Raw genomic sequence first — 19,173 nt, 5'->3', positions numbered from 1 at the left:
AAACTTTAATTCATTTATTTTCTGATTCTGAATTTGTAATGACAGATGGGGTGGATTTTATGTGTATTGGGGAAGAAAAACAAGACCCAATATTCCAAATGCAAAACAAATCGTCAAAGGGGATGGATCGCTATCAATGCAATAACATTTTGCTATTCTTGTTGTGAAGCGTTATATATAGGCTTATATTTCAAAATAGAGGGGAAATGTTTATGACATGCAAAAAATACACGTAAAATATTAATTGCCGCTGACAGAAGTACAAAAACGACACCGCGAAGAGACTAGTCCTGCTTGCAGACTGAGTAACTTTGTGCACGTGTGCGCCGTCTGCAAGCTAATAGATAACGTAAAATCGGAACACTGTCGTCAGGAACTAGACTATCTGCAAGCAGGACCACAGGGGCGTGTAATATTGCATAGATTGTTGTTTTCCAGGTCTACAGACTAAATATAACAACCTTTTGAATATATATTCCTACCTGTATATTTATAGTATACGTAGTACTATAGATCGATACATTTGTAGCAGCAAGATTCGTATGATATTTTCCTAAGAAAACGGAAATCTAAGCAATAATACACGCCCCTGCAAGCAGGACTACAAAGATACATGCTTCAAGTTGACCCAGTTTGTGTTTACTGGCATACATACGATATATCTTCTCAACAAGTGAAAGTTATGGTACTCAATTCAATACGCTGTCGAGGTATCCTCCTAACTAGCTATAAATGGTTACACTCATATTTCTACTGTCATCTTTTTTTTTGGGGGGGGGGGCAGAAATATATAAAATACTTGAAGCGGATCACTGTTGTCTGTAAGGTACGTCGTGGCGGGGCGCCATCACACATTGGTCATAGAAATCTACATATATCATAAATAAATAAAGATGAAAATGTACATTGTAGTTTCCTGGCCACGTCAACGGAAGCCACGCTATGTCTTAAATGTTTTAACTATTCAGTACGAACAATGATATACCAACAAAGACGGCGACCTTGGCATTGTTATTAAAGTAACTCCTGGATGTAAACCACACCAGAGTTCTCATTTGTTTCAAGTCAAAGAATGAAAGAGTTTCCCTTTATTTACTATTTTTCTATTGTCATCGATAACTTCATTACATGTACCTCAGACCACCAATTTAGTGGTCTGAGATTGCACCTGGCTAAATATGTGAAAGATATATATGTAAAAGATAATATATGTGAAAGATACTCGATCATTGTAGTATGCCCCCCCCCCAACGAAAACAAAAACAGACAGACAGACAGACAGACAGACAGACAGACAGACAGACAGACAGACAGACAGAAAGAAAGAAAGAAAGAAAGAAAGAAAGAAAGAAAGAAAGAAAGAAAGAAAGAAAGAAAGAAAGAAAGAAAGAAAGAAAGAAAGAAAGAAAGAAAGACAGACAGACAGACAGACAGACAGACAGACAGACAGACAGACAGACAGACAGACAGACAGACAGACAGACAGACAGACAGACAGACAGACAGACAGACAGACAGACAGACAGACAGACAGACAGACAAACCAACACTATTAAACACACGAAAAACTATAAATTGCAACAACCAACAACAATGAACAAAAACCCTACAACATGTGTAAAAGTGTATTATTTTACGTATAGGTAGTTGTTTGTAAACGAACTGGTTGAACATCTTTACACGGTAATCATTTTGTTATCACAACTAAACACAGCAAGTAATAATCGCAATATATAAGCTTATATGAAGCGACAGATGCATGTACAGACTGTACGTGATGTAGTGATCCACTCTATGGTTTACCAAAGTACCAAATTAATATTACTTCATACACGTCTTTAAGCTTATAGACATGTTTGTTGTTACTAATGATATAAACTTATTCATATGTTGTATCAAATTTTGTTTTCAAATCGTAAAACACAGTAAAGTTGTTTAATTCATCGAAAAATCAAAATAAATAACCATATGGCCATTTTAAATAACGGCATCTGGTGATTGCGACAAATCTTTTTGTTCTTGTGTTGTGTTGTGTTGTGTTGTGTTGTGTTGTGTTGTAGATCGCTAGGTTCGGCGATGAATCAACTTGAATTGACGTGATACCAGGTTTACCTTTTTCCGTTGGCGATTTTCATAAAAATAGATTCACATCTATAAATGTATGATGCCAGTTAATCTATTGTTGCCGAAATGTACTCAGAAGCATGGGAAAATCCACCACCGTTGCAACGTGACATGTATTGTGATCTGATATTTGTTTATTCGATTAGGATAGTGCAGTCACAACTATGAAATGTTATCACATTGTATGTGCCGTACCCCCTGGCCTTGCTCATACACAGTAGTACTGATGGCACGAACGTGAGCAGTACAAAATAAAGTAGACGGTGTTTCTGTTTTTTGTGTGAAAAGAATGAAAGGTAAAAATCAGACAAGAAAAATCAGAAAGTAGCCTTCAGAACCTTGGCAGCAGGTGGGGGGGGGGGGGTAATTACTTATCGCAGATCTTTTATCTCATGAAGTTATCAAAAGGCATCCTGTAAAGGTCATGACCTGATTGTCATGCAGATGACGGCGCCATGACTGAAAGTGATTTGCATGCACTGTTCTCATCAGCAAAATAGACTGCGTTTCATGTAAAGTGTTATCACTGCACTCGTACGACATACAGGACTGTAATGGTTTAACGGACTTATAACTACCAGTTTCGTGTCCTTCTTCGTGAAATGATGCTCAGGAGGGTGATTTTGCTCTTGGTTTTTATCGCATCAATTAATTTATGTCAAGTTTCAGCGGAAAGAGGTGAGTTGGTTACTGAGGATGTACGTGTAGTGTACGTAACGTTACGTCGGTCACAGTCTACTTGCATCGTCTATCCCCATGTCTGCCACCGTATATAAAGTTACGTTTCCTGACAGAGTACTCCATATATCTTCAATTCCTTCCGTATATGCCAATACGGAAAAAAAATTGATGTCAAGTGCCCAGGGCGACCCCTTGTATAGCCCCGGGTCCAGGGAGCATGTTGAACTTCTACATGGAAGGCGTACGTTGTTATCGAAATTATTAATATGCGTGCTATGATGAACTACTTTCAATATGTCGATATTGATGTCGCAATGCGTAAAATTCAGTTCAGTAACGTTTTTGACAGTAATGCAACGGCGGTGTGAGAAACCATCGTGACCCGAAAACAGACTAGAGAAGGTTTACAAAGGCGATTAACTGAAGGAGGCGTTTTTTCTTCCATGGAGAGTGGGCTGTGTTCGTAATTGTAACACGATATCACCTTTGTAAACACGGATCGTGTTAAGTTAGACTTTTTGTAAAACTGTAGAAGTGACAACTGGAGATTGTACACTATGCGATGTTTTATTGCACTATACTTGCCACATGCAACACTAAAGGACGTCGACCCCAAACAGATACATCTAAATATGGAGGTATAAGAGGAGACGGCTGAGATTAATGTGAACTAATCCATGTAGTGTTAATCTCCAATAATAGTGAATGATAAATTCTAGTTTCTAAATAATTAATTACAAGGAAATCTGTTGTTAATTTGTGTAAATTGTTAAATTTTAATATTATTATGTTATGTTACTTTAATATAGTTGAATGGTTTAGTTAGGAGTGTTAAACATAGTCAAACTAAAGTTAGATTTATTTTCATAATACCAAAACAAAAGAAAAGAAATAAAAGAGAGTTTACAATTTATTGTACCTCTCAGTTTCATTCAGTACAGTGGTACAAGACTATGCTGACCACTCCAGTCTCCAGGAAATAGATGTACATTTTGTATTTTCATAAACTTTTGATTCTGATAGTCATTTCATGATTTCATGCCCATGATGTCACATGAAGTTCAATTAATTGGCAAGAAATGCTATTTAAAAGTGAAATAAACTTAGTTTCATGTCTCATCATTCTCATGCTGGTCCACAGTTGCATCATGGGACTTAGCTTGTCATCATAAGCATATATGAGTTAGGTATTGATATAGCAGTGTGAGGGTCGTCACATGGATTAATTATAGATTATTTTATTGAACACTTTGGTGTCTCAAATGCACTAAGACATTCAGGAATGTGAAATAAAATATGACACTGAAAATAGAGCTGTGAGCTGACTAAGATATACACAGACTAAAACTATTGTCTGGACATGGTGATATATTAAAGCTATTGAAAGGACTTTGGTTTAATTATAGTGACAGTAGGGTGGCATTTCTGATGACTTCCATGACCTTGCAGTGTACATTTTTTGAACATCTTGATTACAGGGTAATTACATGTATATGATCTGTAGAACAAAAGCACCTTGTGGATGACTCACAATAGAAAAGGGGTTCCGAAAACAGCAGTAATAGAAATGACAATACAAGCAAGTAGTAGGATACACTGGGGAACTCAGTTCTTTATATATGCACGCGCATTCCAACTTGTAACTGAAACTTACATCACACAAGAATGCACGCGCACTCCAACTTGTAACTGAAACTTACATTACACAAGAATGCACGCGCACTACAACTTGTAACTGAAACTTACATCACACAAGAAATTTTGATTTGATCGTCTGCCTTAACGTCGGGCTGTGTGCTGATTGGTTGATTATGTATGACGTATGACTATATAATGAGTTCATCAGAAACGGCAACAATGTTAACAACAACAATGTATAACACAAAATATGAATCAATAAATGTAATTCACGGCACACCTCTATCACTAGTCTGGATGCCAACTGAGGTCTAACCACAAGTATAAATCATAACAATACTACTCTATCACCCAGTAGTGTAATATACACATATGAACCAATTGATAGTTTTTAAGTGTGTGTGTGTGTGGGGAGGGGGGGGGGGGGCGTGTCTGTAAAGTGAGCTGAAAAGCTTGCTGGTTTCCAAAGTAAAGAAAATACACCAAGGTGCATCAGTTCTGAGTTGTTTTCCTACAAATACCTTGACCTCCTGGCTCCCTCTTGTGGTAATAACTTGATTGATGTCCATTTGATACCATATACCACTGCATCCTCAGGAGGGGGGGGGGGTACTTCCACAGAAATGTATATGGGTATGTGCCACCCAATTGGTCACTTAAAAACTGGCCAATAAGATGTAACATGATATATTAGAAGGAGGAAAGTGGGTGGAGTGGTGGGGATGGTGGTGGTGGTGGTGGTGGGGGTGGGGGGGGGGGGGGCTCCTGAAAAATGTTTTCAAACTTTGTCACAATATCAAGGTTAGTGTTTTTGGTAGGTATTGGGATCCCGGTACTAGAGGGTGGGAAGTGGTGGGTTTGGAGAAGAAAGCTGGTAAATCATAGATTTCTATACATTGTACCATTGTTTGGGAACCAAGGTGAAATACTCAGGTAGCTCAGGTTAAATTTTACCTGCTTATTGCACATAACAAAAGAGTGAAGGTGCAACAAAATGAGGAAAGTGTCATTTCCATGTTGTTTTGTGTAATAAAGGCCCATATTTCAATCCCAGGCTCTCACATATGTACTATAATATATAAACTTTAAACTTTAATGAAACATTTCAGGTGTGAAAGACTAAGTGTTGGATAAAACTATAGGAAAAGTTGGTCCACAACAAAAGAATAATCCTATGTAATTCTTATGACTCCACTGATAACATAACACTAGTTAAATGGTTAGAGTGGGTGGCTCATACCAGTACAGTAACCAACATGTCGCTAGTTTGATTAACATGTTTGTTCCAACAAAAATTAATTTGTAATTGTTTTTGCACAAAGAAATAACCTCCTGGTAGAAAGAGGATTCATAAGAACAAGAATTTAAGGATAGACATTGTGTACAATCGTAGACAATAAAAGGGATCTCTGTCTCTAGTAATTGTTTACTTTCCTACTCATAAGGAACTGTTACTTATCAATATGCCTAGAGCAACTTGTAAATTTATTCACAAAGCTTACACCAGAAGGTGTAATCATCTTTATATAACAATGTAGTATGTTACTTTTCTTTACTTGTTATGACTGTCCTCTTTGCACCCCTTATTTTTAAGTGCTTTATACGAGCAATTCAGTTTTGTAGTGACTAATAAGCCCGGTAGGCTGGGTGATGTGTTTACTTTCTGATATTGTTATTGCCAATTTGTAAAATGCATATCACATGTCACTATAATAAACAACCTTTACTTACTATCAGGAAAGTAAACAATTGAAGCCATTAAAATCAACAAGTCTGTGTGTAATCATTTTAGCAGAAGCATGTTTCTACTGCACTATATTAATCTACTTAGTATCTAGTAGTTCCTGATGACCATGATCCAATTGAAGATAACGTATTGTAGAATTGGAACACGTCGTCGTGAGGAAGTAGACTTAAAGTATATAAGAATAGCCATGCTTATCATTTTTAATGGGATTCTGTTATGTGTTGTCTGTGTTATTGTTTGTCAGGATTTATAATGTTTCTATCTTGATGGAAAAAACGTGATGTTCCATGAGTTAAACACCAACGTATGAGTTCGCCTTGTTAAACCATAGACCCTCCACCCATAGACCCTCCTGGGTGGAGGGTCTATGGTTAAAGTACCTCTAGCACATGTGACATAGAGACTGTACATTGTACGAAAAACGAAGCATATTACATGATGACTTAATATCTGCTTTTGCATCCCAACTGTGCAGTGTTATGACTGTAATTGTTTATTTTGCCTTTTGAAGTTTTTAAGTGTGTGTTAAAAGTGCCATGTCCCTTGTTTGCCCTGTACATGTAAAGCTGCTCCACTTTCAAGTTACATATTGATTTTTTACCTAGATAAATGAATAAGTAAATCAATGTACATGTTGTTTGGGATACTTTAATACATGTACATGTACATATATTAGTTTTGTGTACTTATGGTTTCTGCTAGCCTGTTTACACTGCTCTGTGATTTTGATTTGCTGTCTCACTAACCACTTTTTATTGCTAGCAATGGTGACATCATTTACATATAATGAATACCATGTAAATATCTACAGACAGGCATGCTGATAACTGCTATTGGAGGTGTAGCTAACTTAACTGTTTACCATTATGAAAATTACATTTGTGAGACAGTGAAGCAAATCACAGATTACAATGTAACTTAGTCTGTAAGGTACGGCACTGTGACAGGGAACCCTCACACATCAGTCAACCCCTCCCACCAGTGATGGTGGAGACTGATGATGATGGAACGACAAGATATATCTTACAGACTTATACAGTCACAATGTACTGTAAACAGGCTAGGTTTTAACTGGAGAAAAGCTAAACCAGGGCTAGCATTGCAGGTAGGTTGAATTGTCAAGTGGTGATATAGTCTCGGTTACCCAGACTCCCACCACTGAGGGCTGTAAGATATATCTTACAGACTTATACAGTCACAATGTACCGTAAATAGGCTAGGTTTTAACTGGAGAAAAGCTAAACCAGGGCTAGCATTGCAGGTAGGTTGAATTGTCAAGTGGTGATATAGTCTCGGTTACCCAGACTCCCACCACTGAGGGCTGTAAGATATATCTTACAGACTTATACAGTCACAATGTACCGTAAATAGGCTAGGTTTTAACTGGAGAAAAGCTAAACCAGGGCTAGCATTGCAGGTAGGTTGAATTGTCAAGTGGTGATATAGTCTCGGTTACCCAGACTCCCACCACTGATGGCTGTAAGATATATCTTACAGACTTATACAGTCACAATGTACCGTAAACAGGCTAGGTTTTAACTGGAGAAAAGCTAAACCAGAGCTAGCATTGCAGGTAGGTTGAATTGTCAAGTGGTGATATAGTCTCGGTTACCCAGACTCCCACCACTGAGGGCTGTACATGTACTACAAGACCACCCAGATGAGACTCAGGAGATATGTAATCTAAAGTTGCCCACACCGGAAGTCACACAGTACATTTCTTTGAAGTCATGAAAAATGGGCTTATGAAGCCTATTTGTTGTAATTGAGATGTATCAGTTGCCTGAGACATATGTGTAACCTCTCGCGAAGGTACCTAGCTTGTTCAGCCTGGAATGTTGGACATGAATTATTCTGCAGCATGTCCTGTTCTCGGAAAGACATCTGGTGTGGGCAATTGTGATAACATTTCTCAAAACTCTTGTCTGGGTTGTCTTGTAGTCTCGAGCCCCTGGCGATGAGAGTTTGGTTAACTGAACTGTTTCCATGTTTTAGAATTTTCTCAGCCGGAAATTTATCACTGACACATGGTTATTTTTCCTGCCTTCTGGCTATTTTCTACACCCCTGAGTTATGTGATAAAAATACCATTTTCGCTCCATGTGCCAATGTTGTAAGCCACAGGCCTCTTTACTGCACCATCTGAAACATACATGTATGATGTACTCTCCAAAAGTACATGTACCTGTTGCTACAGCAGAAATAAGTGCTCTGGTTTGCGACAATGGTGTGTTCACCCATGGAAGTATAACCCAGTGGGTTATCCTTCCATGTTTCACCTTAATTAAGTTTTGAAAATGGTGTGATGTGCACAATTCTCAGGCAATACAGGGAGAGGTAGGGATGTGTGAAACGTCACTTTATTTTCATAGCCTTTATGTTCTAAAACAAAATGGATGTACTCAACGATGTGTGAAACACCTTTAACTTTTAAGGGTGTTCATGACATTGTTGAGTACATCTAGTTTGTTTTAAAACATAATATTTTGTTGGTAGACAAAGTGGTGATATGTTCATTCTCGCAAACCTGTGCTGATATTTCTTCCACAACACTGCAAAATAAATACATCTCGACAATGTATCTTGGACTGTGCTCTAAAAGAGGCTGGGGTTTACAATGATGTCATGTTATTCAAATAATCCGCAGTTCCTTGTACAATTTGATTTTAGTGTCTGACAAAAACATTTACGAGAAAGATTTAATTTGTAAATGTGATAATATACCAGCTTAAAAGTATTTTGTTTTCCTCTATATTCTCAAATTCTATTTGATTTTACTTTTTATTTATTTGTTTCTGTTTGAGCTGTGTAACCTTCAGTAAATTCCTCTGGGAATTATCTTGTGTTCCAGTAAATTAAATACCAGCCTTTACTATATTAGGTTTCTGCCAGTGACTGTACCAACCCTTAGGCAATTAAGTTTCAGAATGTAGTAAAACATTAATATTTTGAAACCAAAAACCCCAAAATATGCACGAGTTGGGACTGTTCCAGACCATTGTCATATTATAATAATGTTTAATACTTGTAAATAAAGATCGCAAAATTATACATGCAGAAAATGATATGAATGTCAAGTAAAGGTCGTCGTGCTGCTAGACGCTCAGTCCCATTGAAACTTCAGAAGAGCAACTCGTACTATCTGCCTTCTAGAATTACAATCCAGTCTGTGGGACTTCCATCAATATATTAACCCTTTTGTCATCTTTGTTAAATTTGGTTGGACAAGGGTATAACATGGTTTACATAATTGTTTTCTCATGAACTGCGACCTACATTTTCAGTGTGGCAATGTTATAAACAATTTCAAAACTGCAGATGTGGGTGTTTATGACAAGTTAACTCTGTAGACTGTAGAGTTGCAGGTATATTATATTAGAGTTATTATATAAGAACTCTCTTATTATACATGTAGTATTGCACTAGTTTCATAACTTGTTTATTTATTTATTTATTTATTTATTTATTTATTTCCAATGATGACCTATGGGTCGAGTCCCATTAACAGTCTCCAACAATAAAATTGTACAAAACAAACACCACAACATGTGCAAACTAAAAGTGCACTTTTTGGAAGACGGACAAAAAATAAACACCTAAAATAAAAACAACGTATATCTCATTACAAAATTAACACTTAAATTCATTAATTGAAAAGTCAAAACACATTAATCTAAAATAATCTGATGAAATAAAGTCTTAAAACATGGCATAGCTAAAAATATCAATCAGTGAATTATTCTGTACAATTTCGTTAAAACACCTCATGCCCCTAATTAAAGGCGAGTATTTACTAATATTTATGCGACTTTGCCTCTCCCTAAAAACAGTTTGATTCCGTAAAATTCTAGTTGGAGCATTGAAATCAAGCCTAGATAAAATGTAAGAACTATTATATATACATGTACTATTAGCACATTTATACAAAATCATTCAATCCAGTGTACTACGCTTGTTGTACAATGGTATTAAACAATCCAAAATAGGAAGACAGTTCTATATACATTTGTACTTGTTACGTTCATAATTTAGTCCAGACCTATGTTTCTATACAAGCTTGTATATGTTCTACAGTCGTCAGTGGCATGTACATCATGTATATACATGTACTACATGTATGTCAAATATGCTTAGAGAGAACATACATGTACTATTATATAAAATGACTTTAAATATACAGTCAATGGTCATTCGCTGAGCAAATCGAGTGTTAGTGGTTTTTGGTCAAACCAGGTTTAAAATGAAAATGGAGTCTGGGGTTGGCAGTAATGGCTCTACCAGCAGTTGCCACTGATACCACCGCCATCCATCCCCCACCCTCCTACCCCCACCCCCCCCTGTTTAATCTTAATCTAAATCAGCCTTTACGTTGCTTTTACACAAGAATGGACTTATTATATGTAAAATACAAATCCACACCCATGGGATTCAAACTTTGGCCCTTAAGTTACTTTTAGACTCAACATAAAGTAGACATGATGAGATGTTGATTTATAATAAATGTTATACGATGGCAAGTTATGTCAGCTAACTCACGGTCTCCTCTAAATGATGCTGTCAGGACATAACATTTACCCTAAAATATTGACTTCCTATCAGACATGATTTATAACATTTCTGACCGAAAATCCATGACAGATGTGAAGACATTTTAAAACTACTTGTATGTATAACCCCAACCTAGTGTACATGTAGTCGTTGAGTATATATCAGTGTCGAACAAGCTCAATAAACAAACATCATTCGTTAAGTTAATGATCAAAACCTTCTCCCCTCCCCCTCCCCCTCTCCTAAATGAACGTTCACATGTGCGACATCAAACATTTATATTTGATGTAAACCGTGATGAAAATTGTATTGGTCACACCAGATGCAATGCAAACACATGATTGTAAACACATTAAAATACTACCAGAAACCCAGCACCATATCTCACATTAGAAGCAAATTTTTATCAACTTATCAACATCTCAGTAGTAAATACAAAAGCTGTTATCATTGAAGGAGTGAAAGGTTTCCATCTAAATCTGATTAGAAGTGCAAAAATGAAGTTCACTGAGCTTGTGTGATATTGTGCAATCGTGTCTTACAAAACAGTTTCAAAAATCGTTCCACGTACAGCTAGTGTAGCTTCATTTAGATAATTTTTTTTATTTCAGTGCAAATATCAGATTTGTATGAGTCAAAAATTGTGAGTTATTTGCAAGCTGTTAATTAATCACCAGGAATATTTGTCAAGAATGTGAAAAAGTAATTTTAATTCAATCCGACATTTTGTACATACCAATATACATACATGTACATTCGTCATGTAAATTCTTGGATAATGACTTCATGTTACATTTTTGTATAAATTTTGTCGGTTGTAATTCTGCAACTTGCAACCTCTATAAAAAAAATATAGAGTTGTGACATTTTGCAAATCTGGTCTGCTGTATACTGGTATGAGGCATTCTGGGAAACAAACGGTTCCTGAACAACTCTTGATTGTTTGGGCAAGGGCAAGAAATGTTTGGTTTCTATTTAGTAAAAATAACATGATATCTTTAAATAATGTGAATCTCTTAAAATTGTATGTGGTATGAAGAGCAAGATCATTTGTAATCACTATATAATTTATCTAAATAATTTGAAATTGTTGTGAAAAATGTTTTAATTAATAAATGTATAATTACAATGTATATGTTATAAAGAGTAAAGTATTATTTGCAATCACTGTATGCAATTTACATAATAATTTTAAATTGCTGTGAAAAATATCTTATAAATGAGTAATTACAATGTACATGTATATGATAAAGAACAAAGTATTATTTGCAATTTCTGTATATAATTTACGTAATAATTAAAATCCTGTGTCTCCCAGGGACATGTTTGTTTGTACACAACTAAATACAAGTTGAGAAAAAGAAGATTAAGTTGCTGTGAAAAATGTTAGTTGCTTAACATTCTATAATTACAATGTATATTTTATAAAGAGTGAATTATTATTTGCAGTCACTGCATATAATTTACATACTAATTTTAATTATGTTTTATAAAGAGCAAATTATTATTTGCAATCACTGTATGCAATTTACGTAAATAGTTTTAAATTGCTGTGTTGGTTGTTTTTGGACATTATGTGTGTATGGGTGAGTAACCTGACAACAGATCTCATGCAGAGCATGTAATGAGTATCAGATATCTCTACTCCCTGTTGTACAACCCTGTAACAAGCTCTACATTAATATATCTACTGGGAGTAGGTTAACTCCTGCTGTGGTGTGTTGTGCTGCATTCCAGTCTATCACTGGATTCATCACTCAGTGTACTACAACTTTGGACATCAGACTGTGGACAGATGGAACCTGTTACGTGAGTGAGAACATGTAGACCATGTTGGAATTTATACAACTACAACTGCTGACATCAGATCATGGATGAACGGAACCTGTTACAATCAGAGAAAGTACACAAATGAATTGAATTAATTATTATTTTAGTATTATTATTTGAATCACGCTTGAGGCCTATAAATACAAGCAAAAAAAGTAATGACAAAAAATTGTCGAGAATTACATTTATTGATTCATATTTTGTGTTATACGTTGTTGTTGTTAACATTGTTGCCGTTTCTGATGAACTCATTATATAGTCATACGTCGTACATAATCAACCAATCAGTATGCAGCCCGACGATAAGGCAGACGATCAAATCAAAATTTCTTGCGTGATGTAAGTTTCAGTTACAAGTTGGAATGCGCATGCATTCTTGTGTGATGTAAGTTTCAGTTACAAGTTGGAACGCGCGTGCATTCTTGTGTGATGTAAGTTTCAGTTACAAGTTGGAATGCGCATGCATTCTTGTGTGATGTAAGTTTCAGTTACAAGTTGGAACGCGCGTGCATATAAAGAACAGAGTTCCCAGTGCATACTACTACTTGCTTGTATTGTCATTTCTATTACTGCTGTTTTCTGAACCCCTTTTCTATTGTGAGTCATCCACAACAATCAATAGAGAATATCTCGCTAATGCCTGCACTGGAGAGAATCATGGTACATGCATGAATAAACACACTGTACGTAAACATTACTACTGTCTGCCACTCTCTTAACAAAGTTGTGTACACTTTTCCAGACAAGTTCACCAAAAGAAAAAATTGAATAAGAAACAAACATAGAACTTATGCCATACCATTGGACAGATTAAAAAATCTTCTAAAAAAAATTATTGTATGCCACTCGAACTTTGGTGTATGTTCTCAACTTAAAGTTAGACCATAAATGACAACAAAACATAATAACACTTGGCTTTGCATGTTTGAACAGCAGACACTTGTATTACATCCCATCATTAGATAAGAACAGTTTTATGGCCTCTTTACATGTACATGAAATGCCAGGAGAACTTTACAATTTGTTATGTGACCTGAACTATAATGTAAAGTGGCCATAAAACTGTTCTTATCAAGTGATAGAATGCAATACAAGTTTCTGTACTTCCAACATGCTGTGCCAAGTGTTATTAATCCAATTCAGTTGTTTACTTTCCCTGTTTGTAATGGAATCTGTTCGTCAATGGTCTGATGTCAGCAGCTGTACATGTAGTTGTGTAAATTCCAACATGGTCTGTTTGTTCTCATTCACATTTGTGTATAAAGTATAATGCCCGCAAGTATGAAAAATAATTGACACAGATTGTCTCTGTGACAAAAATCTGTACTGCTAACAAAGTTTTCACAGACAGCCTCCCTCATTGTGAGTTCTCATCTTGCAAATTATATTTTTCAGTTGCATATTTCTGTTAAAATTCAACAAAATGGTGAAGACAGATCAACAGTAATTGGCACAGACTTACTGTTTGGTGAAAATCTTCACCAAAGCCTCAAATTTTTAATGACAGTTAGTACTATGTACATGTATGCGTTATACAAATTACATTTTTCATCCAGTCCCTTGTGGTAAAATTTAACAAAATTGTGATCACAGCCTCATATTTCAAGCACCACAAAGCCAATAACGTAGACATAGGTTGTTGAGATATAGAATGACCAGGGTATATAATCCATATTTTCTGTTCAAAGGTAATAACTTGGCTTGAGTATGTTATATTAGTATGTCAATTTATATAAACAACTTAAACTTACGCTGACCATATGGATGAGGATTAGGAATTTATTTTGGATAAACAATTTTATGAAAATCAATTTATAAAACAATTTTGAAAAATCAATGTGAAACAACATATACCATTGACCAAGTTTGTGTTTGTTATTATAATATGTTTGCAAAAGATTACTGAATGCGTAAATGTTTGTTAGCATACTAGTATATACTTTTAGTCTAGTTCCTATATGACGTGTTACAATTACTATCATCTCCACTCATGTACGGTATAGGGAAAGTCCTTATTCTAACACAGAAATCTGTGCTACACCCCCCCCCCCCCACTGTGTTCATATAAACATGATGATGTTCTGGTGTTCCAACATTATTTTAGTTTCAGACTGGAGAGGTAGAGTTCAGTTAATGAGCAATTGTCTAAAGGAACCCTTACCAATTGCAACTGTCTGTCAATTTGTGATGGATTACTACTGACATGCAATGTTTACCCTTCACCCACCAGGAGTAGCATAGATTTCTGTATTAGAATAACATATGGACTTTCCCTATATGTTAGTGGAGATGATGGTAATAATTGTAATGCTTTGTATAGGAACTAGACTAACATACTTTACATTTAGGACGTACAACATGAAGAGGACCTCAGTGAAAAAAAATGTTTTAACTACTTGAATGTACCTTAAATAGATTAATATATTTCAGAGTAATTTATTAATGATAATCATATTAATCCAGAGTATATGAAACAAAAGTATTTTTTAAAAGTTCAAGTTTCAGCTGTTTATCATTAAAACAAAACAAAGATTTCTTCCAGCCTGTTTCAAAGTGTCTGTGAACTTTGTGGCCTAGATAGAGTCCTCCCAAATTGCAATTCCTTCAAGGCATTCTTATCAGATCAGATGAGCTTGTCCAAATTAGGTCAAACTGTTCTTATTTCAAGGACAATATCTAATATTATAAAACAGTGTGACTATTTTTGATTGCATCAAGAATGTTCTGACTCATGATATGGAATTACTAGCATGCTAACAGTTTTCTGTGTATAATCCGTACATTGTTGTCTTTTCCAATGCTCACTCATACACATTTTACAATGTCAAATTATTTTGTGTGTGCACACTATGTATGTGTAGGGGCTGTCTGTATTGATCTGTCTGCCTGTATTGATTGTCCGTCCGTCCGTCCGTCCTTCCGTCCGTCTGTCTGTCTGTCTGTGTATTGATCTGTCTGTCTGTCTGATCTGTCTGTCTGTCTGTCTGTCTGATCTGTCTGTCTGTCTGATCTGTCTGTCTGTATCGATCTGTCTGTGTGTCTGTCTGTGTTTTGTTTAGTATTATAAAAAAACCATTTCATGTGGACTTGTTAAATAAATAGATACAGTACAGTATACAAATAAAAAGTCATATCCAGCCCTCTGGCTTAAACTTAATACAAAATATAAAATAAATAAATAGTTGTCACACGTCTCCTATTTTTCCTAGGATTGAAAGCCTCTTGTAGAAAGTTTGTTTAAGATTATATCATTGACCATATATACAAGACTGTGAGTGTTTGTTTACAGCAATTTAGAAATCCTTCAATTTGTAGCCTATTAACATTATTGCCTGGATTCCATACAAAGCCCTCAAGACATGCATTGCTTGAGTTTTGTGTATATAAAAGTTTCCCCACATGGCCAAAATATCCGGTCACTAATAGACCAGTCTGAAAGTCTTTTTTTTTTTATGAGTCAACTCGCTTAGGAGATATCCTAGGACGTCACCATACTCCATTTCAAATTCAAGACACAATAATCTTTTCTCAGTTGGCAAGATGATAGTCATATCTCAAGATCTCATGAACCAAAAGTTGTATAAGCGTTACTAAAAAGAAACTGCTAGCTTCTTGAAATCGTGACACCAAACATTCTTTTGGCTAAATCCCGGTAAAGGATGATCGTGCTAAGTTCGTTCGACAAAACCCCTCTCCCTCCCCTAAATGAATGTTCACAAGTACGAATCACACGTTTATATATGATGTGAACGATGATGAAAACTGTAGCGGTCACGTACACCACTATGATCGATGTATTATGTAAAAACATGATGGTAAACATTCTCTAACCTTATAATAATAATAATAATAATATTTATTTCTTTAAAAACGCTTTACATGTAAAACAAAACATCTCAAAGCGCTTCACACAACTTTGTAAAAAGAATTAAAAAACCATCAATAAAATACTTTCATTCAATAAAAAGGTGTGTCTTAAGATTTGATTTAAAAACATGAATCTGTTTAGTCTGAGATGATGGTAAACACATCAAAATATTACTGGAAACCTAGTATAAAGTAAATTTTTATCAATTTATCAACATCTCATACAGAAGCTGTTATCATTGAATGCGTGAAAGTTTACGAAATTTGGTTAGAAGTGCGAAAATGAAGTTCAGCAATTGCATTGACCCCCTCCCCTTAAATGAACGAAGTTTGCTTATTGAGCTTGTGTGACATATTTGCAATCGACCCTTAAAGTATGTTCATGTAAACAAAAAGCTTATGAACTCAACTTGTACACATCAAATGTATACAAAAGCATGTACATTGTATGTTTATAACCATCCATTGATACTGGTCTAGGGGATTGAGATCTGTCAGACAATTACTACATTCAGTATAAGTGACAGCAGGTTAGTCGTCATTCAGACAGTGTTTATAGAAATTTTTATCAATGTGTGAAATGAGAGCACTCGTCAGATTCAGATTACCAACATATCGTAAATATTTTTATGGGTCATTTACTTCTACATAAATCAGAATATTGCACGGTTGAAGAATTGCTGTCAAGGTTGATTATACTCAGAACTATTTTGACTCCTATCATTGACTGGTATAATATCATATTGTGGATTTGTGATTTGGTGATAATTATCCGCAAAGAAAAAGTCTAATGACAGGCTTGGTTTTTTCTGTTTTTAATACACCTGTATTGATTACCGCTATCAACTTTACATGGCTATGATTTGGGTGATAAAATAGCACCTCGGAAGCTAGACTGCATTTAAAGAGGAACACCACTTCAGGAAATAATGTTATTTTCATTAACTGCATGCTTGTGCTGGGTTCTGGAGAATCATTTAAAAATTAAATTCATGATTCCACATAGTTTTCATGTCACTTGATTGACAAGAAGTACCAAATTATAACTCTTTTTCACCGCTATTGTTCTTTCAGTGATGAAACTTGCCTGATTGGTCTTAGCAGATATGATTGTTCATTAGATGCACACTGAATATTCATGACCCTAAGCATGTTAAGGGTTATTTAGCTGGTATCCATACTGTCCTGTTCTACAGTATGCATGGCTATATTTGTAGCCTGGAATCCATACTGTCCTGTTCTACAGTATGGCATGGCTATTTATGTCCTGGCCCTAGAATCCATACTGTCCTGTACTACAGTATGGCATGGCTATTTGTAGCCTGGAATCCATACTGTCCTGATATACAGTATAGCATGGCTATGGCCTGGCCCTAAGCATCCTTACTGTCCTGTTCTACAGTATAGCATGGCTATTTGTATCTTGTCCCCAGAATCCATACTGTCCTGTTCTACAGTGGCATGGCTATAGAATTTGTAGCCTTGCCCTAGAATCCATACTGTCCTGTTCTACAGTACAGTACGTACAGCATGGCTATTTGTAGCCTGGAATCCACACCAATTGGATTGTCCTGTTCTGCAGTATACACTGTACTTGTAGCATGGTTACACAATGTATTTGTAGCCTGGAATCCACTGTCCTGTCTTACATCAGTGCATGGCTATTTGTAGCCTGGAATCCATCATTCTGCAAAGTGTAAATATTGGAGAAAACGAGAAAATACTATAGAATAGCCACACGAAAGAAAGATAAAAATGACTATATTTGGATTTGAATGAACTTTGATAATCTAATTTATACAGTCATGTACATTTTGTATAACAAGTATGACTTGAACACAGTGAAACCTGTTCTGTGTCTTTTCTCAAGTTCCTCCATTACATTCTAATTACATTTTGAGAGGCAGGGGAGGTTAGGGTTCAAAGTTCATCACCTTTGACCCTTACTTGTCAGTGAGAACTTATGCCAGACAGTTTTAGTAGGCTGAATCTGATTTGAGTTATCTGTGACCTGAGCTGAACTTTAGAATTCCTGTAGGGAAACCGATACTTAAGATACCAATATGTCTTGACATGTGAATTAATGGCAATACAAATAGTGATTCCAGTAAATCAAGGCACATTTCCTGTGGGTCCTGTGAGGACATTTCTGTATCTACATCCCATTTGAAGGTCAGCTTTCACAACCCTTGCCAATGCATGCAGTTTATAAAATTAATTTTAAAATTTTAAATTTAAGGCCAAGAAAAAAAAAGAATTATTTCTGGTCAGGAAAGTTTGTTTAAAATGGTGTGATGATGCGATTTTTTTTTAATTCTCAACAAACCTGTCACTCGGTCTACTATTTATGGCAGTAACTGTTTTTTTTTTAAATAGTACTTTAGAGCAAGTGTGTATGTAGGGCAGATGTTGTTTGCTTGTTGATGATTGGCTCTGCAGTTGTCTTCACTGAAGTAGGGAGGGTTATTTTTGTGTTTCCTCATATCTGCAGACTGCATGGGCTGGACAAACACCACACAAAAAACCTGACGCAGGGGTATTTAAGTGATGCGGGCACTGACCAGAAACAATTCTTTTGACAAGTCAGCTAAATTTAATTGCGCTGTCTTTGGGATCAACCACATAATATATACATGATATATCTGTACATGAAATGAAACTTGTTTCCCTATTAAATGCTTGGCTGTTACAAGCATGTTATAATTAAACTCTGGATGTATAAAACACAGTTCTCTGTC

The 19,173-nt window shown here is 35.7% G+C and overlaps 1 protein-coding gene across 1 annotated transcript in view; it reads left to right on the top strand.

Annotated features, from left to right (window-relative positions):
• Positions 1-2,670: 2,670 nt before the first annotated feature.
• LOC144450953 (low-density lipoprotein receptor-related protein 2-like) overlaps positions 2,671-19,173 on the top strand; it is a 126,057-nt gene continuing 109,554 nt past the window's right edge. The window contains exon 1 of the mRNA XM_078141712.1: positions 2,671-2,802. Coding sequence (XP_077997838.1) covers positions 2,727-2,802 — 76 coding nt within the window. The 5' untranslated portion in view covers positions 2,671-2,726. The remainder of the gene's footprint in view (positions 2,803-19,173) is intronic.

This window comes from Glandiceps talaboti, chromosome 20 (genome assembly GCF_964340395.1).
Source record: "Glandiceps talaboti chromosome 20, keGlaTala1.1, whole genome shotgun sequence".
NCBI lineage: Eukaryota > Metazoa > Hemichordata > Enteropneusta > Spengelidae > Glandiceps > Glandiceps talaboti.
The sequence above is the reverse complement of the archived record's forward strand: the minus strand, read 5'-3'. Positions and strand labels throughout refer to the sequence as shown.